Below are 24,976 nucleotides of genomic sequence, written 5' to 3'. Positions count from 1 at the left end.
GTTATCGTTTATCGATTAGTTCTCATGAAACAACCAAATCACAGATTAGGGTATATATATATATATATATATATATATATATATATATATATATATATATCTAGTTGTAAGTATCTGATGAAAGTCAAATTTATCAATTTATTTAGGACACTATTGTTTGGTCGGCATTTCGAACATATTTGAGGTGGTCCATTATCATTAGGCAATTGTCTTCAACATCCATCACATAACACCTACAATCATTTGCAAAAAAGAATGAATGCAATATGTATACTTTATTAAAGACCAAGTTTATTTGCCAAATGCTTAAATAGCAGGGACATAACACCCTCCGCTATAGAAAACATCAAAAATGTGTCAAATGATCAGCAGTACAAATCTGTAAAGCCGTTCTCATTTAGTCATTTATACAAAGAAACCAACATGGGGAGAGATAATAACTAAAACGGACAAACACAATCAAAAACGTTTCCCCTGCAAGCAATGGACTCCCACCTCCGACGGAGCCACTGACAAGACTTGGCCAAATAAATCAAACTACAAATCAAAGTAATTCCACACAATACAAAAAAAACTATATTTACAAATACCATACAACATGTATGTTGTATCCCCATTGGCAACACCATCCCACAAATCCCTTTCCCATATCCAGTATCCCACCCTCCATAACATTTCCCACATTCCCTTCACCAAATCATATATAGCCCACCATGCTGGTGTTATTCAGTCAACAATTATGAGATTTAGAAATGGACTAACTCAGTCCCATTTAAAATTGGGGCCATTGTTAACCCATTGTACTGCCCTGGAAACAAGCTAAACTTATGACATAACCAGTCCAGTGGGTCGTCTAACGTATCTGTCCTTGTGCTGGTAACCAACAGGACCACACATGACTCGGCTTCAATCATTTTGAGAAAAGGGCATTTAAAAAATCTACATCAAGGTGTTTGTGTTGTAATGGGATGAGAAGTGCCTCCTACACCACACAGGCACATACATCCTTCACAGATTGCAGTCGGGTTCTGTACCCTTCTCCCCTAAGTGCAAACTCGTTCACTGCCCCTCAAGGATTTAAAAGCATGCAACTGGTGTAAGAAAAATTTTTAGGAACACAGTCTAGCCCATTCTCTCACCAAGCAAATATTTTTTAATCCTTGGGCAGTGGAGAAGTACACACACGGAGAAGAGTAGATAATCGAAGCCACAGTCAAACACAGGATGCAGACAGCACACACCAATGCAGTCGCTCTCACAAACACATGAAGGGGCTGAACAGTTGACTGTTGACCACAGTAAGCATGGGACAGGCTTACATTAAGTGCAAAGCTTTTTTGGGATACTTCGACTAAAAGAATATCAGGGTTGGGGTCAATTTTATTTTATTTAAAAGAACTAAATGGATCCATTTCAATCTATCCCTGATTTCAAATGGAACTGACCACAGCCCTCGACAATATTAAAACAAATTCATTAAATCAGCTTTAGATCAAATAGAAGTGTAAAACAGTGGTTCAAGGAAGAAATCAAAACCAATATTAAATTGTACAACATAGTCTGTTTGGAATTAAATCTCATATCTGCAGTCCGGGCAAAAATAACTACTCTGTAAGAGTGGCAAGCAAAAACTCTTAATCGATAAACGATATATTCCTTTGATACCACTAAGAAACATTCATTATTTATTCTGTTCAACAGGCCAGTGGATGAACAAATCTAAACTGAAAAATCAACATGAGAACCAACATGAGTCAAACAGAATTGTCTTGGACTTGTTCCACAAAGACCCTTGAAATTGTCCCCCAAAAAAGCTTGGACGCATTTCTATGTAGCATAAATAAATAGACTGTCAGTCACCTTTGAACTTGAACACCTGTCAAAGACAGGTAAAAGCCATTTTACTAAATGCATCCAAATCTAACTAAAACTGTGGATGAATGCATCTCCTCTAAATTTCCAGCAACAACAAGACACATTCATAATGGCTTAATTTTTCCTGAAGATACCACCTCGTTAAGAACCTAATAATTAAAACATACACATTGAGAGCAGGAAGAAAGTTGAGAGGCGCTGAAGAACAAAAGACTAAAGGAAACATTCTCAAGAGTGCAATTATTTGGTCCCCTGCACCCCCCACCCCAAAATAATCCCACAGACAAATAGGTTCTTTGGCTCTCGGAGGCCTGTTCACAACTCCCCACTCCCCCCTTCACAACCGTGGCCTCTAGCATCTGACAGACACTGACAAAACAGGATGGGGCCAAAATCAACAGTCACCCCCAAAAAAGCTAATAGAAACCTATTAGTCACAGAATATAGAAAGGAAGCCAAATGTCCCCACCTGAACCCAGCGCTGTGTGGGCTGGGCAGGGGAGCAGGTCAAGGCAGGGTTGGAGGAATAACAGATGAAGGACATGATGTGGTGGTGTTAGGGTCTTCACCCTCCTTGTACAGAACAACAATGAAGAAACACAGAAGAGAGAAAGCGAGTGAGAAATGGAAATGGCTCCCTCTGGTGGTGGGTTGTGAGGAGAGCAGGGCCAGCACAGTAGCAGCGCTCCCTGAACTCTTGGCTCAGCGCTGCTCAGTCTCTCTTGGGTCACCATAGACCAGTTTCAGTCTGAATCAGAGTCCGATGTCTCCACTGAGCTCGAGTCACTGCTGCTACTCCCCTCCGACTTGTTCTCTTTATCATCCGCCTCCTCATCATCATCATCGTCGTCTTCCTCATTCTACAAGAAGAGGTGTCGCACAACAAGAACATTAGCCTCATGTCATGTCAGTCAAGGGCACCATTATAATTTCCAACAGCAATGATGAATTTCACACAAGTCTGAAAACTAACATCGTCATCATCATCTTCCTCCTCACTGTCCTCGGCACTGGACGAATCGTTATCTGATGAGGCAGCCTCCTTCTCTAACTCCTCGTCATCTTCATCCTCGTCCTCTGTGTCCTGTGGGGAAGATTGATTGTCAGAGATGAATGATGTTTGACTTAGAGCAGAGTAGTAAAATTAAAAGTAGAGTGGTAATGATAAACTGAACAGAGCTGGGACTTACCGACTTCTTGATTACCTTGGCCTTAACTTTGGCTGCAGTGCCTCCTGGTTTCACTGGGGTTTTTCTTTTCTGAGGAAGACAATAGGAGATTAAGATTAACACTCAGTTTGTTTACATGTTAATTTGCCAGCAACTACAGGGAGAGTTTGTGGTAACACTCACTCTAAGGCATAATAGAATAGCACGGACGACTTACTTGTGAGTTGTACTCCTTGTACACATTTCTTTCTTGTGAGGACAAGCTCTGTGAAAGCAGGGACATTTAAATTCGTCAGGTCATTACAGGCACACAATTTCTAGGATGTTCAATGCACTTAGTGTCTGCAACAAATCAAAGATGGCGTACCGCCAGCCACCGCTCCAGCTCTACTTTGTACAGCTTCTGTTTCTCCTCAGCGATCTTTTTGTAGCGGTCCTTCTCCTTCTGGGGCTGCCTCTGCCAGCGGCCCCCGATCTCCCCCATGCGCTCCTTCATAGGGAGGTGGTTCAGCTCTCCGTTAGACAGCATCTCCTGAGAGAACTTCTGGTAGCCATTCCTGAAAGGTACGTTTACAAATACTAGATCAATATAGTTATAGAAGAACACAGTAAAGTACATTTAGCAAAAACACAGACAGAAGCACTCCATCAGAAATACACTCACGATGGGGGTTTCTTGGGTTCACCGTCAAACTTCATCTTCTTCCCTGAGGCAATGATGGTTGCAGGAGAGCGCATCTCACTCAGCTCCCTCTGTCAGCATAAAGAGTGCCAGTAAGTCTCAATGGACACTTACATTTCTGGGGCCTCTGCCTTTGACACATTGGATTCCACTTACCTCGTATCGTTTCTGGTCCTCAGCTGCCTTCTTGATCCACATGATTTTCTCCTTCTTCTCCATGGTGTTCCAAGTGGCTTCCATGGCTTTCTGGGCTTTTGGCCGGTCGTTCTGTAAAGCACAGGAGGAATGAGGTAGATAGTCAGGACAAGGGGAGAAGCAGTTGACATGCTTTAAAAGGCAGTCCTGATCCAAGGTCATAGTTGTGTCACCCACCTTGAACCTGGCCAGGTAGTCTCCTATGACGCTCTGCTGCCAGATGTCCTGTGCAGTCTTGGGTGTGTCTGGCAGCTGGCTGCGCTCCTCTTGTCCTTTCTTCACAGACTCTGCCTTCAGGACCGTCTCAAGGCGCTTGTACTTCTCCTACAGGGGGAAGACAACGTCAGTTATTTAGCTAACAATCACAGGTAGAGGCTGAAACCAGAAATCCCCTTTCAGCGACACAAGCCGATGCGGTCATGCATTGTACTGCATTTTATTCTATACCATAGATATTTATATACTGCATCTTACTGCTCAGAACCCTCCCTCAGCTGCACTATGGTAGTGTGTATTAAACTGGGATGTGTACCTTCTTCTTATCTGAGAGCTCGTTCCACATGCGTGCCAGCAGCCTGGTGAGCTCACTGTCAGACAGGTCTGGTCGCTCTTGCTGCAGCTTGGGTCGTTTCTCTTCAGAGAAGATGAACATGGCCGAGATGGGCCTTTTGGGCTTCTCTGGGCTAGGCTGCAATGTAAGCGATGAGAGCTTTTTTCAATTCAATACAACTTTATTGACCCCCTCTGAAATAATGCATACTACAGTCAATATCTATTTTGTCTGAGATTGATAAAATTACAGTCATCTCCATTTCATACTTCCTTATGATTGTTATTGTGAAATATGTGGAACTGATGAGGTGAGTGATACTGACGATTGTGGGACTTACCTTTGCTCTGCTCTTCTTTTTGCTGCCCCCGCTACCCTTCTTAAAGCCAATCATCTTCTGCTCCCCCAGCACACGCTGCTGCTCCTCCTCTGATATACTCTGCAGACAGACACTGAGTAAATAACATACATACATACATACTGCCTCTACTCTCATTCACTAGATACAGTTGAAGTTGGATGTTTACATACACCTTAGACAAATACATTTAAACTCAGTTTCACAATTCCTGACATTTAATCCCAGTAAAAATTCCCTGTTTTAGGTCAGTTAGGATCAACACGTTATTTTAAGAATGTGAAATGTCAGAATAATAGTAGAGAGAATTATTTATTTCAGCTTTTATTTCTTTCATCACATTCCAAGTGGGTCAGAAGTTTACATACACTCAATTAGTATTTGGTAGCATTGCCCTTAAATTGTTTAACTTGGGTCAAATGTTTTGGATAGCCTTCCATAAGCTTCCCACAATAAGTTGGGTGAATTTTGGCCCATTCCTCCTGACAGAGCTGGTGTAGCTGAGTCAGGTTTGCAGGCCTCCACGCTATTTCAGTTCTGCCCACAAATTTTCTATAGGAGGTCAGGGCTTTGTGATGGCCACTCCCATACCTTGACTTTGTTGTCCTTAAGCCATTCTGCCACAACTTTGGAAGCATGCTTGGTATCATTGATTTGGAAGACCCATTTGCAACCAAGTTTTAACTTCCTGACTGATGTCTTGAAATGTTGCTTCAAAATATCCACATAATTTTCCAGCCTCATGAGTCCATCTATTTTGTGAAGTGCACCAGTTCCTCCTGCAGCAAAGCACCCCCACAACATCATGCTGCCACCCCCGTGCTTCACGATTGGTATGGTGTTCTTCGGCTTGCAAGCCTCCCCGTTTCTTCCAAACATAACGATGGTCATTGTGGCCAAACAGTTATTTTTGTTTCATCAGACCAGCGGACATTTCTCCAAAAAGTACGATCTTTGTCCCCATGTGCAGTTGCAAACCGTAGTCTGGCTTTGTTATGGCGGATTTGGAGTAGTGGCTTCTTCCTTGCTGAGCAGCATTTCAGGTTATGTCAATATAGGACTCGTTTTACTGTGGATATACATACATTTGTACCGGTTTCCTCCAGCATCTTCACACGGTCCTTTGCTGTTGTTCTGGGATTGATTTGCACTTTTCGCACCAAAGTACATTCATCTCTAAGAGACAGAACGCGTCTCCTTCCTGAGCGGTTTGATGGCTGCGTGGTCCCTTGGTGTTTATACTTGCATACTATTGTTTGTACAGATGAATGTGGTACCTTCAGGCATTTGGAAATTGCTCTGAAGGATGAACCAGACTTGTGGAGGTCTACACCTTTTTTTCTGAGGTCTTGGCTGATTTCTTTTGATTCTCCCATGATGTCAAGCAAAGAGGCACTGAGTTTGAAGGTAGGCCTTGAAATACATCCACAGGTACACCTCCAATTGACTCAAATTATGTCAAATAGCCTACCAGAAGCTTCTAAAGCCATGAATTCTCCAAGTGGTTTAAAGTCACAGTCAACTTAGTGTATGTACATTTCTGAACCACTGGAATTGTGATAGTGAATTTATAAGTGAAATAATCTGTCTGTAAACAATTGTTGGAAAAATTACTTGTGTCATGCGCAAAGTAGATGTCCTAACCGACTTGCCAAAACTATAGTTTGTTAACAAGAAATTTGTGGAGTGGTTGAAAAACAAATTAATGAGTCCAACCTAATACCCTGACTACACCGCAAGCGTCGCGTGCGCGAGCGTTGCAAAATAAATGTATAAATCTATGTTATTTAATTATTGCGCGTCAACGAGCGTTTCCGTTGCCAAGGGCTAAAAGTCCTTTCTATTTCTGACGCAGATTGCGCTGCAAGTCCTGCATCTCCTCGTTTAAAAAAATATATATATATACAGTGGGGAGAACAAGTATTTGATAACCTGCAAAATCGTCAGTGTTTCCAAATTACAAAGCATGTAGAGGTCTGTCATTTTTATCATAGGTACACTTCAACTTTGAGAGACGGAATCTAAAACAAAAATCCAGAAGATCACATTGTACAGTGCCTTGCGAAAGTATTCGGCCCCCTTGAACTTTGCGACCTTTTGCCACATTTCAGGCTTCAAACATAAAGATATAAAACTGTATTTTTTTGTGAAGAATCAACAACAAGTGGGACACAATCATGAAGTGGAACGACATTTATTGGATATTTCAAACTTTTTTAACAAATCAAAAACTGAAAAATTGGGCGTGCAAAATTATTCAGCCCCTTTACTTTCAGTGCAACAAACTCTCTCCAGAAGTTCAGTGAGGATCTCTGAATGATCCAATGTTGACCTAAATGACTAATGATGATAAATACAATCCACCTGTGTGTAATCAAGTCTCCGTATAAATGCACTTGCACTGTGATAGTCTCAGAGGTCCGTTAAAAGCGCAGAGAGCATCATGAAGAACAAGGAACACACCAGGCAGGTCCGAGATACTGTTGTGAAGAAGTTTAAAGCCGGATTTGGATACAAAAAGATTTCCCAAGCTTTAAACATCCCAAGGAGCACTGTGCAAGCGATAATATTGAAATGGAAGGAGTATCAGACCACTGCAAATCTACCAAGACCTGGCCGTCCCTCTAAACGTTCAGCTCATACAAGGAGAAGACTGATCAGAGATGCAGCCAAGAGGCCCATGATCACTCTGGATGAACTGCAGAGATCTACAGCTGAGGTGGGAGACTCTGTCCATAGGACAACAATCAGTCGTATATTGCACAAATCTGGCCTTTATGGAAGAGTGGCAAGAAGAAAGCCATTTCTTAAAGATATCCATAAAAAGTGTTGTTTAAAGTTTGCCACAAGCCACCTGGGAGACACACCAAACATGTGGAAGAAGGTGCTCTGGTCAGATGAAACCAAAATTGAACTTTTTGGCAACAATGCAAAACGTTATGTTTGGCGTAAAAGCAACACAGCTGAACACACCATCCCCACTGTCAAACATGGTGGTGGCAGCATCATGGTTTGGGCCTGCTTTTCTTCAGCAGGGACATGGAAGATGGTTAAAATTGATGGGAAGATGGATGGAGCCAAATACAGGACCATTCTGGAAGAAGAGTCTGCAAAAGACCTGAGACTGGGATGGAGATTTGTCTTCCAACAAGACAATGATCCAAAACATAAAGCAAAATCTACAATGGAATGGTTCAAAAATAAACATATCCAGGTGTTAGAATGGCCAAGTCAAAGTCCAGACCTGAATCCAATCGAGAATCTTTGGAAAGAACTGAAAACTGCTGTTCACAAAGGCTCTCCATCCAACCTCACTGAGCTCAAGCTGTTTTGCAAGGAGGAATGGAAAAAAATGTCAGTCTCTCGATGTGCAAAACTGATAGAGACATACCCCAAGTGACTTACAGCTGTAATCGCAGTAAAAGGTGGCGCTACAAAGTATTAACTTAAGGGGGCTGAATAATTTTGCACGCCCAATTTTTCAATTTTTGATTTGTTAAAAAAGTTTGAAATATCCAATAAATGTCGTTCCACTTCATGATTGTGTCCCACTTGTTGTTGATTCTTCACAAAAAATACAGTTTTATATCTTTATGTTTGAAGCCTGAAATGTGGCAAAAGGTCGCAAAGTTCAAGGGGGCCGAATACTTTCGCAAGGCACTGTATGATTTTTAAGTAATTAATTTGCATTTTATTGCATGACATAAGTATTTGATACATCAGAAAAGCAGAACTTAATATTTGGTACAGAAACCTTTGTTTGCAATTACAGAGATCATACGTTCCCTGTAGTTCTTGACCAGGTTTGCACACACTGCAGCAGGGATTTTGGCCCACTCCTCCATACAGACCTTCTCCAGATCATTCAGGTTTTGGGGCTGTCGCTGGGCAATACGGACTTTCAGCTCCCTCCAAAGATTTTCTATTGGGTTCAGGTCTGGAGACTGGCTAGGCCACTCCAGGACCTTGAGATGCTTCTTACGGAGCCACTCCTTAGTTGCCCTGGCTGTGTGTTTCGGGTCGTTGTCATGCTGGAAGACCCAGCCACAACCCATCTTCAATGCTCTTACTGAGGGAAGGAGGTCGTTGGCCAAGATCTCGTGATACATGGCCCCATCCATCCTCCCCTCAATACGGTGCAGTCGTCCTGTCCCCTTTGCAGATAAGCATCCCCAAAGAATGATGTTTCCACCTCCATGCTTCATGGTTGGGATGGTGTTCTTGGGGTTGTAACTCATCCTCCTTTTTCCTCCAAACACAGCGAGTGGAGTTTAGACCAAAAAGCTCTATTTTTGTCTCATCAGACCACATGACCTTCTCCCATTCCTTCTCTGGATCATCCAGATGGTCATTGGCAAACTTCAGATGGGCCTGGACATGCGCTGGCTTGAGCAGGGGGACCTTGCGTGCGCTGCAGGATTTTAATCCATGACTGCGTAGTCTTACGAATGATTTTCTTTGAGACTGTAGTCCCAGCTCTCTTCAGGTCATTGACCAGGTCCTGCCGTGTAGTTCTGGGCTGATCCCTCACCTTCCTCATGATCATTGATACCCCACAAGGCGAGATCTTGCATGGAGCCCCAGGCCGAGGGTGATTGACCGTCATCTTGAACTTCTTCCATTTTCTAATAATTGCGCCAACAGTTGTTGCCTTCTCACCAAGCTGCTTGCCTATTGTCCTGTAGCCCACCCCAGCCTTGTGCAGGTCTACAATTTTATCCCTGATGTCCTTACACAGCTCTCTAGTCCTGGCCATTGTGGAGAGGTTGGAGTCTGTTTGATTGAGTGTGTGGACAGGTGTCTTTTATACAGGTAACGAGTTCAAACAGGTGCAGTTAATACAGGTAATGAGTGGAGAACAGGAGGGCTTCTTAAAGAAAAACTAACAGGTCTGTGAGAGCCGGAATTCTTACTGGTTGGTAGGTGATCAAATACTTATGTCATGCAATAAAATGCAAATTAATTACTTTAAAATCATACAATGTGATTTTCAGGATTTTTGTTTTAGATTCCATCTCTCACAGTTCAAGTGTACCTTTGATAAAAATTACAGACCTCTACATGCTTTGTAAGTAGGGAAACCTACAAAATCGGCTGTGTATCAAATACTTGTTCTCCCCACTGTATATATTGTACCAGGTAAGTTGACTGAGAACACATTCTCATTTACAGCAACGACCTGGGGGAATAGTTACAGGGGAGAGGAGGGGGATGAATGAGCTGGGGATGATTAGGTGACCATGATGGTATGGTGACCATGATGGTATGAGGGACAGCTTGGGTATTTAGCCAGGACACCGGGGTTAACACCCCTACTCTTACGATAAGTGCCATGGGACCTTTAATGATCTCAGAGAGTCAGGACACCCATTTAACGTCCCATCCGAAAGACAGCACCCTACACAGAGCAGTGTCCCCAATCACTGCCCTGGGGCATTGGAATATTTTTTAGACCAGAGGAAAGAGTGCCCCCTACTGGCCCTCCAACACCACTTCCAGCAGCATCTGGTCTCCCATCCAGGGACCAACCCTGGTTAGCTTCAGAAGCAAGCCAGCAGTTGGATGCAGGGTGGAATGCTGCTGGCTTATAGAAGCAGGTACCCACATGCCATCTCCTCATTGGTTATACCCACGTGGGTGATTGAAAGACGAACTGTGTTGCCGGTCGCCGTGGTAATACGATAATAATAGATGCCAATCACCATATAAGTTTAAAGATGAAAAAGCCTGAAAGGAGGAGAGATGACTAGAAATTATTCAGTTGACCGTTTTATGTGTGGATTAAATTGTCGGAGTGGCGGACCTTGTGCATTTATGGTAAAATAACTCAATGTTTATATCCCTGGACAAATTAGCTAGTAACAGTAAGCTAGCTAAATAGGACAAATTAGCTAGCAAGTGCAAGCTAGCTAAATTGCCATACATGTTTTATGCTTTTCGACCTGTCCCCAAATTAATGTAATTGGTTCAGAGTTTGTTTTGATATTTTAACCTGCGTGTCGTGATCACGTTTGGTGTGGGGGGACAAAATTCATTTATGCACACGCGCGCAGCCAGTTTGGGTTCTGTGTCAGTGTATGTAAACGTCCAAATTCAACTGTATACAGACACACACACATACATGTAGAAAAACAAACTTACACAAAGAAACCGGTTCATCTCGACTTCGTATTCTTTCTTTCTCTGAAAAACAGAATTGTGAAAAGTTGAGCACTTAGGACTTCTGACAGTATGTCCAAAAAGTCAACATTGGAGTGAACAGTCCACCTGCTAGTGAATTACAGACCTGCTCGCAGCGTTTCTGGTAGCCGTCCTTCTCGTTCTGTTTTAGCAGCTTCCACTGCTGGCTGCACATGACCATGCGCTCTGTACTGGGCACGTCCTTCATACTGGACATCAACTCAGCACAGAACATGGAGTAACCATTCCTAAAACACACACAGAATACACAACACGGTCACAACCCTCGTCACCATGTCCAGTTAACAGTGTGATCACCCAGTGGTAAGATTAAAAGTGTGCTGGTGTGGATTAGTACTCACGGGGGTGGTTTGTCTGGCCTGCCATCAGATTTGTCCTTCAGATGTCTCTCAGCCTTGGTAAGGGTGGACTTGACGATGTCCTCGTTGCTCATGTTGAGCTCTGGGTGAGTCTCAATGAAGCCCTTCATCACCTCCTGTGGAAAACAAACAGGGGTCACGGGTTAAAAATCAATTAACACTCTTGGAAATACCCAAGTCAGGCAGTAATTTGGCCATCTTCAGAGTCTTGTGCCTCATATTTGAGGATGCTCTCACCTCATATGCTTTGTGCATCTCCAGGGACTTGGCAATCCACTTGAGTCTCTTTTTGTCTGACAGCTGTGTCCACTGCTTCCCAAGACTGTCTTTAATGTCTTTGGTGGTCGCCTAGTAACAGATATTATAGTTTCAAGAACATATACGTTACTTCAGATGGACATAGTTCAACTTTAGCACGTTAGCATTGAGTGTGAACATTGTGTTTTTGTAGGTGCTAACAAACGGTCCTGAAAAGCGTAACTCACGTCTGCGTGTGTTTTGAGGAAGGCCTTCTTCTCGTGACTGTACCATAGCTGCTGAGGCGTCCTGGGTTTCTCTGGCACATTAGAACCTTTCTTTGCCATGCTCTCCACCAGGTCGGGATGGTCCTCCCTATAGTCACACAGAAACCCAATGACTACTGTGAGAGAGAGAGACAGCTGCATGTGAGCTCTCACATTTTTCAACATGTTTTTTTTACAAAAGGATAGACTTGCAGTTAGATAAACTTTGATTTTTCGGCAGGGACATATGCAGGATGCTATCCTCCACAGATGCTGTGGTCTTCGAACCGAAACCCTAATTTTGACCAAAATTAACCGGAGAGATTACTGCCACCAAGGTTTCCTTTTTCCAAGCTATATGGAGGGGCTCTAGCAAACAAACAGTAGAGACCTGAGGATACCGTCCAACCTGGAACTAAGTGAGTAGTGTTTGGTCTGATGATATTTTGAAAGCCAATAAGAAAAAACTACATTAATGATATTTCACTTTATGGGGACTGAATGCTGAGTTAAGGCTGCCAGGCTTGCAAGGACAGACCAAATACAACTTCAATTAGCACTGAGGTGTGAAGTAAAAGGTGTCGAGGCCTTTGGGCCCAACAAGTGGCAGGAATCTTTGAAGCGCCCTTTGAAGCCCCCTCCTGCTGTTCAAAGACCATTCACTGGCATTTTATACAAGAAATCTGCCTCCAGAAATAAAAGCTTCTCCCAAGTGGGTGTGACACCTACTCCTGTTGCCTGCTGCACTGCTGCTTGGATTCCACCTGGCGATCTGTTCACCGTCTGCCCTGGCCTGTCTCCTCCTCCCCCTCCCGAGCTTTCACCTGCCTCCAGAAATAAAAGCTTCTCCCAAGTGGGTGTGACACCTACTCCCGTTGCCTGCTGCACTGCTGCTTGGATTCCACCTGGCGATCTGTTCACCGTCTGCCCTGGCCTGTCTCCCCCTGTCCTGTCTCCCCCTGTCTGGTACAGGTACCCCCACCACACTCCCCTCTCTCCTGAGATTTCGCTCGCCTCCAGCACACACGCACTGTTGGGGCGAGTGACTCTGAACTTACAATGGCACATTTTTTATCTTGTGCATTTTTCTATTTGCCTCATGACTCCTGCATGCTTTGTTGATTACAAACTTTCTTTACCAAACCGTGGGACAGACTGTTTGTTCCCACACTCGGGACTCTGACTATTGGTTACACTGACTTTTGACCTTCCATCCTATTCTAACCACCTCTCGCCGGCTTTGCATTCATGTTACCTGATGGAATTGCTGTACAATAGGATCTTGTTGCCATGTGATGCACATTCAGATGTCATAAATCAGCACTGCAGAGCTCTCCCTGTGCTATGCCGTGCCTTGATTGTATTACTGTTGATGACATCTGGAAATGTGCATGTACACCCTGGCCTGGGTCCTCTGTTGCTAGCCCCAATTCTGATTTGTGCTCTGCTATCTGCTTCACTGATTTCTGATCTTGTAAAAGCCTGGGTTTTCTGCACGTTAACACTAGAAGCTTATTACCTAAAATGGATCAATTGAAAGTGTGGGTTCACAGCTCCAATCCAGATGTGTTAGTCATTACTGAGACGTGGTTAAGGAAGAGTGTTTTGAATACTGATGTTAACCTTTCTGCTTATAACCTTTTTGGGCAATACAGGATCTTCCAAAGGTGGGGGAATGGCAATCTTTACCAAGGATCACCTTCAGTGCTTGGTTGTCTGTCTCCGAACAATTTGATTTGCTGGTTTTAAGCATTAAAACTTTCAAATAGCTTTTTTTGGACTGTTGCTGGGTGCTATCATCCTCCATCAGCACCGGCCTGTACCCTAACTGCCCTAAGAGATGCTTAAACCACCTGACCATGTCCTAAAGCAATGAGACTCCCTAAATCTTTCTCAGATTATTACCAATCCCACAAGGTATGACTCCAAACACCCAGAAAAGGCTACTCTCCTCAATGTTATCCTCACAAATAATCCTGATAGGTATCAGTCTGGTGTTTTCTGTAATGACCTTAATGAACACAGCCTTAATGTTAATGTTTTACAGCCTGTGTTCGCAATGACTGGTCAGTGAAACAACCTGTCCTGATGTGTCATAGACGCTTGCTAAAAAACTTTAAATGAGCAAGTCTTCATGCACTGGCCTCTAAAATGGTATATAATCTGCTTGATCCCCTGTCGAAGACGCTTGGACCTTATTTTTTGATATTTTCAGTGGTATTGTTAACAAACATGCACACAAAGAAAATTAGAATTAAAAACAGGTTCAGCACCTGGTCCAAACGTGATCTTGCAGTTACTCCACCTCAAGAATTGCATTAGGCGAAAGGCTCGGCACACGCATACTCAGGCTGACGGGCTCTCGTTCAGGCAAATGAGAAATAAGTGCACTCAGGCTATCTGGAAGGCCAAAGTTAGTTACTTTAAGGAGCAGTTCTCTCTCTATGGGTCTAACCCCCAAGAAGCTCTGGAAAACAGTTAAAGACCTGGAGAATAAACCCTCCTCCTCACAGCTGCCCATGTCCCTTAATGTTGATGATGTGGTTGTTACTGACAAGACGCACATGGCTGAGCTCTTTAAATCACCACTTCATTAAGTCAGAATTCCTATGACTCAGCCATGCCTCCTTGCCCGTCCAACATTTCCTCATCTCCCACCCCTTCTAATGCGACTATCTCTGATGCGTCTCCCTTTTTCCTCTGCCCCACAACAAAGTTTCTCCATGCAGGCAGTCACGGAGTCCGAGGTGCTGAAGGAGCTCCTTAAACTTGACCCCAAAAATCATCTGGGTCAGATCGTTTCGACCCTTTCTTCTTTAGGCCTGCTGCCCCTATCATCGCCAAGCCTGTCTCTCTTTTCACGGTTCATCCTTTATTTAAAGGGGAGATCAATCTGATCCAAACTGTTATAGGCCTATTTCTATTTTGCCCTGTTTATCAAAAGTGTTGGGAAAACTATAATAATCAACTGACTGGCTTTCTTAATGTCTATAGTATTCTCTCGGGTATGCAATCTGGTTTCAGCTCAGGTTATGGATGTGTCACTGCAACCATAAAAAGGTCCTCAATGATGTCACCATAGCACTTAATTCTAAGCAAAGCTTTGATACGGTAGACCATTCCATTCTTGTGGGCTGGCTAAGTAGTATTGGTGTCTCTGAGGGGTCTTTGGCCTGGTTTGCTAACTTTGTCTCTCAAAGAGTGCAGTGTATAAAAGTTTAAAAATCTGCTCTCTCAGCCACTGCCTGTCACCAAGGGAGTACCCCAAGGCTCGATCCTAGGCCGCACGCTCTTCTCAATTTACATCAACAACATAGCTCAGGCAGTAAGAAGCTCTCTCATCCATTTATATGCAGATGATAGTCTTATACTCCGCTGGCCTCTCCCCAGATTTTGTGTTAAATGCTCTAGGCTCTAATGCTCTCCTTTAGTTTCCAACAAGCTCTCTAGAGGTCGACCGATTTTTCAACGCCGATACCGATTATTGGAGGACCAAAAAAAGCTGATACCAATTATTGGAGGACCAAAAAAAGCAAATACCGATTAAATCGGCCGAGATAGAGATAGAGATATATATATATATATATATATATATATACACATATGCACACACACACACACACACAGTGGGGAGAACAATTATTTGATAACCTGCAAAACCAGTAGTGTTTCCTACTTAAAAAGCATGTAGAGGTCTGTCATTTTATCATAGTTACAGTTGAACTGTGAGAGACGGAATCGAAGGCAAAACATTTTTAAAATCACATCGTATGATTTTTAAGTAATTAATTTGCATTTTATTGCATGACATAAGTATTTGATAACCTACCAACCAGTAAGAATTCTGACTCTCACAGACCTGTTAGTTTTTCTTTAAGAAGACCTCCTGTTCTCCACTCATTACCTGTATTAACTGCGCCTGTTTGAACTCGTTACCTGTATAAAAGACACCTGTCCACACACACTCAATCAAACAGACTCCAACCTCTCCACAATGGCCAAGACCATTGTGTAAGGACATCAGGGATAAAATTGTAGACCTGCACAAGGCTGGGATGAGCTACAGGACAATAGGCAAGCAGCTTGGTGAGAAGGCAACAACTGTTGGCGCAGTTATTAGAAAATGGAAGAAGTTCAAGATGACGGTCAATCACCCTCGGCCTGGGGCTCCATGCAAGATCTCACCTCGTGGGGCATCAATGATCATGAGGAAGGTGAGGGATCAGCCCAGAACTACACGGTAGGACCTAGTCAATGACCTGAAGAGAGCTGGGACCACAGTCTGAGAGCTGGGACCACAAGAAAACCATTCGTAAGACTCTACGCAGTCATGGATTAAAATCCTGCAGCACACACAAGGTCCCCCTGCTCAAGCCAGCGCATGTCCAGGCCTGTCTGAAGTTTGCCAATGACCACCTGGATGATCCAGAGGAGGAATGGGAGAAGGTCATGTGGTCTGATGAGACAAAACTAGAGCTTTTTGGTCTAAACTCCGCTCGCCGTGTTTGGAGGAAGAAGAAGGATGAGTACAACACCAAGAACGCCATCCCAACCGTGAAGCACGTGGTGGAAACATCATTCTTTGGGGATGCTTATCTGCAAAGAGGACAGGACGACTGCACCGTATTGAGGGGAGGATGGATGGGGCCATGTATCGCGAGATCTTGGCCAACAACCTCTTTCCCTCAGTAACAGCATTGAAGATGGGTCGTGGCTGGGTCTTCCAGCATGACAACGACCCGAAACACACAGCCAGGGCAACTAAGGAGTGGCTCCGTAAGAAGCATCTCAAGGTCCTGGAGTGGCCTAGCCAGTCTCCAGACCTGAACCCAATAGAAAATCTTTGGAGGGAGCTGAAAGTCTGTATTGTCCAGCGACAGCCCCGAAACCTGAAGGATCTGGAGAAGGGGGTTAAAATCCCTGCTGCAGTGTGTGCAAACCTGGTCAAGAACTACAGGAAACGTATGATCTCTGTAATTGCAAACAAAGGTTTCTGTACCAAATATTAAGTTCTGCTTTTCTGATGTATCAAATATTTATGTCATGCAATAAAATGCTAATTAATTACTTAAAAATCATACAATGTGATTTTCTGGATTTTTGTTTTAGATTCCGTCTCTCACAGTTGAAGTGGTACCTATGATAAAAAATGACAGACCTCTACATGCTTTGTAAGTAGGAAAACCTGCAAAATCAGCAGTGTATCAAATACTTGTTCTCCCCACTGTGTGTGTGTGTGTGTATGTATGTATATATATAAAAATGCAATAATGACCATTACAACAATACTGAATGAACACTTATTTTTAACTTAATACATCAATAAAATCTATTTGGTCTCAAATAAATAATGAAACATGGTCAATTTGGTTTAAGTAATGCAAAAACAGTGTTGGAGAGGAAAGTAAAAGTGCAATATGTGCCATGTAAAAAAGCTAAAGTTTAAGATCCTTGCTCCGAACATATGAAAGCTGGTGGTTCCTTTTTTAACATGTGTCTTCAATATTCCCAGGTAAGAAGTTTTAGGTTGTAGTTATTATAGGACTATTTCTATCTATACCATTTGTATTTCATATACCTTTGACTATTGGATGTTCTAATAGGTACTTTAGTATTGCCAGCCTAATCTCGGGAGTTGATAGGCTTGAAGTCAAAAACAGCGCAATGCTTGAAGCACAGCAAAGAGCTGCTGGCAAATGCACGAACCTGCTGCTGCCTACCACCACTCAGTCAGACTGCTCTATCAAATCATAGACTTAATTATAATAACACAGAAATACGAGCCGTAGGTCATTAACATGGTCAAATCCGGAAACTATAATTTAGAAAACAAAATGTAATTTTTTTCCAGTGAAATACGGAACTGTTATCAAACGGGTGGCATCCCTAAGTCTAAATATTGCTGTTACATTGCACAACCTTCAGTGTTAAGTCATTATGTACAATTCTGGCAAATTAATGACGGTCTTTGTTAGGAAGAAATGGTCTTCACACAGTTCGCAACGAGCCAGGCGGCCCAAACTGCTGCATATACCCTGACTCTGCTTGCACAGAACGCAAGAGAAGTGACACAATTTCCCTAGTTAAAAGAAATTCATGTTAGCAGGAAATATTAACTAAATATGCAGGTTTAAAAATATATACTTGAATATATACTTGTGTATTGATTTTACGAAAGGCATTGATGTTTATGGTTAGGTACACATTGGTGCAACGACGGTGCTTTTTTCACGAATGCGCTTGTTAAATCATCCGTTTGGCGAAGTAGGCTGTGATTCAATGATAAATTAACAGGCACTGTATCGATTATATGCAACGCAGGACAAGCTAGATAAACTAATAATATCATCAACCATGTGTAGTTAACTAGTGATTATGTTAAGATTTATTGTTTTTTATAAGATAAGTTTAATGCTAGCTAGCACCTTACCTTGGCTCCTTGCTGCACTCACATAACAGGTAGTCAGCCTGCCACGCAGTCTCCTCATGGAGGGCAATGTAATCGGCCATAATCGGTGACCAAAAATGCATATTACCGATTGTTATGAAAACTTGAAAATCGGCCCTAATTAAACCTCTACTCTCTACCTTGTTCTGAACACCTCCAAAACAAAGGTTATGTGGTTTGGTAAGAAGAATGCCCCTCTTCCCACAGGTATTATTACTACCTCTGAGGGTTTAGAGCTTGAGGTAGTCACCTCATACGAGTACTTGGGAGTATGGCTAGATGGTACACTGTCCTTATCGCAGCACATATCAAATCTGCAGGCTGGTTTCCTCAATCATAATCGTCCCTCTTTCGCACCCAGCTACCAAACTAACCCCGATTCAGAGGACCATGCTAGATTACAGAGACCTAATTTATAGATCGGCAGGTAAGGGTGCTCTCGAGCGGCTAGATTTTTTTTTTATCATTCAGCCATCAGATTTGCCACCAATTATTTAACTAGGCAAGTCAGTTATGAACTAATTCTTATTTACAATGACGGCCTAGGAACAGTGGGTTAACTGCCTTGTTCAGGGGCAGAACGACAGATTTTCCACCTTGTCAGCTCAGGGATTCGATCTAGCAACCTTTCGGTTACTAGCCCAACGCTCTAACCACCAGTCTACCTTCCCCCAACACCACTTTCCATCAATTTGTATAGCAGACCCACATGCCGAATTGAGTCGAAGGCTCTTTTGAAATCAACATGGTATGAGAAGACTATGCCTTTGTTTTCGTTTTTTTGTTTGTCAATTAGGGTGTGCAAGGTGAATACGTGGTCTGTCGTACAATAATAATGGTAAGAAGCCAATTTGACATTTGCTCAGTACATTGTTTTCACTGAGGAAACGTACGAGTCTGCTGTTAATGATAACGCAGAGGATTTCCCCAAGGTTTCTGTTGATGCATATCCCACAGCAGTTATTGGGGTGAAATTTGGCTCCACTTTTGTGGATTGGGGTGATCCGTAGAACACATCACTGCACTCTATACTCCTCTGTAAACTGGTCATCTCTGTATACCCATCGCAAGACCCACTGTTTGATGCTTATTTATTAAACCCTCTTTAGCCTCACTCCCTCTATCTGAGATATCTACTGCAGCCCTCATCCTCCACATACAACACCCGTTCTGCCAGTCACATTCTGTTAAAGGTCCCCAAAGAACACACATCCTTGGGTTGCTCCTCTTCTCAGTTCACTGTAACTAGCGACTGGAACGAGCTGCAGCAAACACTTAAATTGGACAGTTTATTCAAACTCTTCATTCAAAGACTCAATCACGGACACTCTTACTGACAGTTGTGGCTGCTTTGTGTGATGTATTATTGTCTCTACCTTCATGCCGTTCGGGCTGTTGTCGGTGCCCAATAATGTTTGTACCATGTTGTTATAATGTTGTGTTGCTACCATGCTGTGTTGTCATGTGTTGCTGCCCTGCTATGTTGTGGTCTTAGGTCTCTCTTTATGTAGTGTTATTTTGTCTCTTTTCGTGATGTGTGTGTTGTCCTATATTTATATTTTATTTTTAATCCCAGCCTTTTGCCTTTTGGTAGGCCGTCATTGTAAATAACAATTTGTTCTTGACTGACTTTCCTAGTTAAATAAAGGTTAAATAAAAATAAACATACTCATCAAGCAAATTAAAACACATTCAACACAATGGAGAAATCCCCCCTTCAAATATAGATTTACTCCAGTTGCAGATAACCTAAATTTGAACCTTACCTGAACTTTGACATGCTGTGCCCAAACGTTTCTTTGTCTTTCTGGAAGTCTTCTAGATATTTTTTCTGTTGTCAAAAAAACAAGTCAGTCGACCATGAGCAACATCAGCAAATTACTCAGTTCAAATAAATTGTATCTACCAGGGAGAACATATTTACCCCCCATCCCAAACGTCACTATATCCATCCCTTTAATCTCTTCCTTTCCTTCCCACTCTCTCCCTGCTTCTGACCTTCTTTTTGTCAGGCAGCCCTCTGTACTTCATGGAGAGGATCTTGGTGAGGTCTAGGTTGCTCATCTCAGGGTGCAGCTTGGCATACTTGGCCCTCTTCTCAATGAAGAAGCGGAAATATGGCGTCAGGGGCTTTTTAGGGAAGTCTGGATGCTTCTGTTCAGTGAAAAATAAAAAATAAGAACATTTGAAAGAATAATACCAAATATGAGTAAAATTACACAAAAAGACAGTCAAATCAGTCATCAGATGACTGAATTTGCTAAGAAAATAATGTGTCACCTGTGAAAGTATCAACTGATAGTGTCTATCATAAAGAGAGGATATGCAGCTCACCTTCAGCTTCTTGCCCTTATAAGGGTTCTTGATGAAGTCTTGGGCATCAAAAATCAGCTCTGTTAATGTGCGAAATTTGCGGATCTGAACCAAAGACACAGAACAACAACATAAAACGCATTGCAAAGGCAAGATGCAGTATGTATATATTGAAATGACAAGAGTTGGAAATCCACTTTTATTCTCAAATACACAATACACCAGTCCACAGTATAGCATGATAGAGACATGGCGTACCACTTTGGAGACCTCGTTCCACTTCTGTTTGCACATCTCTCCTGTGAATGAGTTGAAGGCCACCTTCTCCCAGTCCAGATGGGACTCCGACGTCTTGTACTTGGCCAGGTCCTTCTGGGGAAGATTGACTTTCATGGCCTCTAGCAGATTCAGAAGGTCGTCCTGCGTCCACACTATAGCCACACAAGGACACACACATCAGCTTGTCTGTCCTGCAACCATTATCCTGGCTGAAGTTTTTTTTAAATCATGAATCTCTCCATTTTGCACAATAATCTGAAGGGGATGGAAGGAAGTAGCTCCATGTTGTGACTATATCTCACCTTGATTGACTACTATGATCTCACCTTGGTCTTTAGTGGACGCGTCCATTTCTCCATTCATCTGTACTTTCTTTAACCTGCACATAAACAAAACAGATCGCAATAAAACACTATCCCTTTCTTTTAATGGCTGTGAATAATATACAAGGTGCAGTGAGTCATTGTTAATCTTACCAACAATTTACTCTCACTACTGTGCCAGCAAAACAAATCTACACAGTATACATAATAGTTACCTATGCATACACCTAATGCATGCAAATGTGAGAAAGTAACAGAAAACTACTTTGGCCAATGCTATCTATACCTTGTGATATTAGGAAATATGTTGAAAAAATTATGCTTGGAGGTTAAACACATTTGAAATGGCATAGGTTAGAGGTTAAAAATGTATATCATTCTACTAGTATATCGACTTGCATATTAAAATAAGTGTGTAAAATGTGATACTGAAAATAAGATTTATTGGACAGAGATTATTCGACTGCTTTTAATCATTCCAAACATGCTATTAGGTAAGAAATTCCAGCCTTTAAAAATCCTGGAAATTAAAATCGACCTCGACATGATGGTTATTAATGTTTATTACACCGCCCCTAAACGTTTACGCTACACGGTGAGACAGGCTATAGCTTGTGACGGTTTCACATCTCAAATAACTCCGCAGAAGGCTACGACTGGTAATGTTCTTTATGTCGATTTGGAAAATAGGCTAGCTTATTCTACATTAAAGTAGCAACTCATTTAGCTTTCTGTCGACCATGTCTTCTGTCGGTCGGTAATGGAGGATTTTCCCGGAGTGGTGGTGGGGAGGTTCCACAGAAGGAGGAAGCGAACGTTTAGAGGCAGCTGTAAGCAACCAGCTGACTATGGACGGGAGATCTGCTTTCGGTCACCAACGAAGGGGAATGGTGGCCAGGGAACATTACTACCAAATGAACCACTCGACAAAGCCACACTACCAACATTGAGCTGGAATTGAAACCTGCCTCCGCCTTAAATCTCTATCGGCCGACTTTGTGAGGGGCCAAAGAGGGATACATATTACGCTTTATAATACATTAAATTGTTGGGCACAGCCCTCAGAGACCCGTTTCTATGCTTTAATCGTTTTAGTATCGAAGCGGGCGACCATAATCAAACCGAAAAAGACTCGAAAAATCAGGACATTCTTGCGCGAGGCGTAACCGATCTCGGATATGTGATGTCGACTCTGCAGTCAGCACCCCGCCTGTTGTTTACCCGTTCTTGGTGATATAGTACGCACGAAAGGGGGATACAATTATCGCTGGTCTAATGATGCGTTTAAAACCGTGGTTGGACATAGTTAGCTAGTGTCCCAATAAATCAACGCAGTTTATGGGAAATGTAAAAGTAATATATATGATCTAATATATATGATAAGATGGTTTGGGGGGTCCACAAACTCCAACCGAGCCAACGACCGCGCTAGCTAGCTGCAACCGCACTACTTTGGTTCAATGCAATGGTTAGCTAGCTGCTAACTCGCTAGCTAGCTAGCTATATTATGTTAACAACCATCAGATTTCCATTAATTTACAACTATATGTTAGCCAACACGGTGGCCACCTGCGAAAATAGTCTAATGAAAATATATAAATTAAGGTTAAAAAAAGTTATAGTAGCTAGCTACTGTAAATTTAAAATATGAAAACCACCACCAGACCAGTCAACTTTTATGCTAGCTAGCTAAAGCTTGGCTAACTTCAGGGGATTCACCATGGATCATGATTTACGTTTTTATTTTGTATATACATTTACATCAATATTGCAGGTAACGTTAACTAGATAAATGTATTTGTAATTGATCGTCCAAAAGATTACGTATCGGCATAACGTTACTAGTTTTGCATAACCCCATAAGAAAAAATCCAGTTCCAAACGACTGCGACCCGAACACTGACCTCGTCTCCATGAAAGAGAATCATGTTTAGAAAATCATTCATCTCAGACAGACAAATGTACTGTTGTGTTTCTTGAAAAACAACGATTTAAATAAACAAACTCACCGTGAAACGGTTCTATCCACCCCGACTTTTCTTTCAGCTGTTGTTGAACACGGGGTAAACCAGGTTTTGTAGCCGTGTGGCGAGGATGAGTCTTGAAGACTGAGGCACACGAATGAAGAAAAAGGGAAATAAATGGTAACAATCTTCGCTAATCTTCAGAATTGAAATGAGGATACATAACTACAATCTATCATCATTCACAAGGTTTCAATCCGCGGTTACATTGTATCAAATTTACACCACACAGAATGAAATATTTGTACATCCGAGATTGCAAATGGTTCACTGGCGCGAGGATAGTTCCAGAGCCGCCATGCTACAGGCAAAGCGCGAGTCAGTTAGGATACCGACCGTGACAAGCTCAGATGGCGCACTACATGCTTAGCAAGAAATTGGGTTTAAAGTAAGCCTGGGTGTGCAACTAACCTGCCCCGCACCAGGATCATAGGCAACTATAACAGTACCAAAGACTGGTTTTCTCAGGTTGGCAATGATGGTTGTCAAGCGAGATAGAGGGCGAGCCCACACGGTGAGATATTAAACTGAGATCCATGATGGCTAACCAGAGAGGCGGCTGGTTCTGTCAACAACCGCATGGAGGTCTCGGCGCGGAAATAGTCCATTTTTAGCAGAAAATAAGATACATTGGTGAATTAAATTCCAAATTGACGGTGGTCCATAATCAATGCAAATTCTCAATTTATACCATATTATTTAGACCCTATAATTCGCATTTCTTAACCGTGGTAAAGGAGAGGAAATTCGGGTATGGCGACCTCGGAATGGTCTACCCTACAGCAGTCAGTGTTTTGCTAACACAAGGCATTCAAGATGAGGTGTTCTTTTAAAATTACTCAAGGGAGAAAATAAACCATATTGAGCGTAAATTGTTTGTGGAAATAATTTTGTTTTATATAGCTTTTGAGCAGTCGAATTGACGGAGGTGGCTGTGAGCCTTACCTGTCTCAGCGTGAGTCGAGCTCGTTGTGGAACAAGGGTTGGGTTGAATGTTAGCCAGCACTGCGCCGCCGGTCCAGGGCACAGGCGCTCCAGTCCCCGCAGAGATGGGAACTTCCCCCCGCCTCCATCTCACTTGCTTTCTCCTTCCACTCAACGCGTAGCTCTCTCGATCCGACCATTTCTCTTAGCAAAGACATCCGCATTTTCGATCTCTCCCCCGCTTGCGAACGCATCACCCACAGCCATACTATTTTTCCACATTTAGCACTCCGACCCGCCATTGCCAACCGAGGACAATATGCGAGTGCAAATCTTTTAGACTACCGATACTTTAGTCAAAGTTATTTGTCCCAGTCAGCTGCCTATATCTAAGTGGAACTTTAGTCAGCTGTTGTTACATCAAAGTAATTTCACAAATTATAGCATAATAACTAACATTTTAATAACAATCTGCAGTGTTAAGGCCTATTGAACATTTTGAGAGAAAAAAGTGTCATAAACATATATTCATGCCAGCGCTAACTCTGTTGACAGATTGCGAAAACGATACTGGAATTGTATTCCATGGATAGGCCTATACTTTTAGTGGTGCTCCTATTTGCAAAGTCGAGTAGCCTATTTGACGGTTTAATTTTCTCACTCATGTAATTTCTTCCAACTCCACCTTGTCAGTTTGGGGGCGTAATCCAGCCATCCAATCCAGACAGCCAGATCCATTGGAAACAAATGACTTTCCAATGAGCTCACAGCGT

The 24,976-nt window shown here is 42.6% G+C and overlaps 1 protein-coding gene across 6 annotated transcripts; it reads right to left on the bottom strand.

Annotated features, from left to right (window-relative positions):
* Positions 1 to 271: 271 nt before the first annotated feature.
* Positions 272 to 24,894, bottom strand: LOC110486704 (nucleolar transcription factor 1). 6 transcript variants are annotated; one of them, XM_021558486.3, is made up of 22 exons: positions 24,225 to 24,894; positions 23,265 to 23,363; positions 21,259 to 21,311; positions 20,912 to 21,084; positions 20,675 to 20,758; positions 20,339 to 20,494; positions 20,107 to 20,171; positions 11,875 to 12,001; positions 11,627 to 11,737; positions 11,372 to 11,505; positions 11,116 to 11,257; positions 10,971 to 11,012; positions 4,812 to 4,910; positions 4,454 to 4,609; positions 4,099 to 4,245; positions 3,883 to 3,993; positions 3,709 to 3,797; positions 3,412 to 3,601; positions 3,262 to 3,309; positions 3,066 to 3,134; positions 2,849 to 2,959; positions 272 to 2,735 (listed from the first exon to the last, which is right to left on the bottom strand). In XM_021558486.3, exons 3-22 carry the CDS (start codon positions 21,293 to 21,295, stop codon positions 2,619 to 2,621), a joined length of 2,208 nt encoding a protein of 735 aa, XP_021414161.1. In that variant the 5' UTR covers positions 21,296 to 21,311; positions 23,265 to 23,363; positions 24,225 to 24,894; the 3' UTR covers positions 272 to 2,618. The 6 variants fall into 6 exon arrangements, with proteins under 6 accessions (XP_021414161.1, XP_021414160.1, XP_021414157.3 ...); XM_021558485.3 differs by having other exon boundaries at positions 21,235 to 21,311; positions 24,225 to 24,866; XM_021558482.3 differs by lacking the exon at positions 24,225 to 24,894 and adding an exon at positions 23,691 to 24,057 and having other exon boundaries at positions 21,235 to 21,311.
* Between the last annotated feature and the right edge of the window lie 82 nt (positions 24,895 to 24,976).

The sequence above is a fragment of the Oncorhynchus mykiss genome, chromosome 13 (genome assembly GCF_057628025.1).
Source record: "Oncorhynchus mykiss isolate SJ-2025 chromosome 13, ASM5762802v1, whole genome shotgun sequence".
NCBI classification, from domain to species: Eukaryota; Metazoa; Chordata; class Actinopteri; order Salmoniformes; family Salmonidae; genus Oncorhynchus; species Oncorhynchus mykiss.
This window is presented reverse-complemented; position numbering and strand designations above follow the sequence as displayed.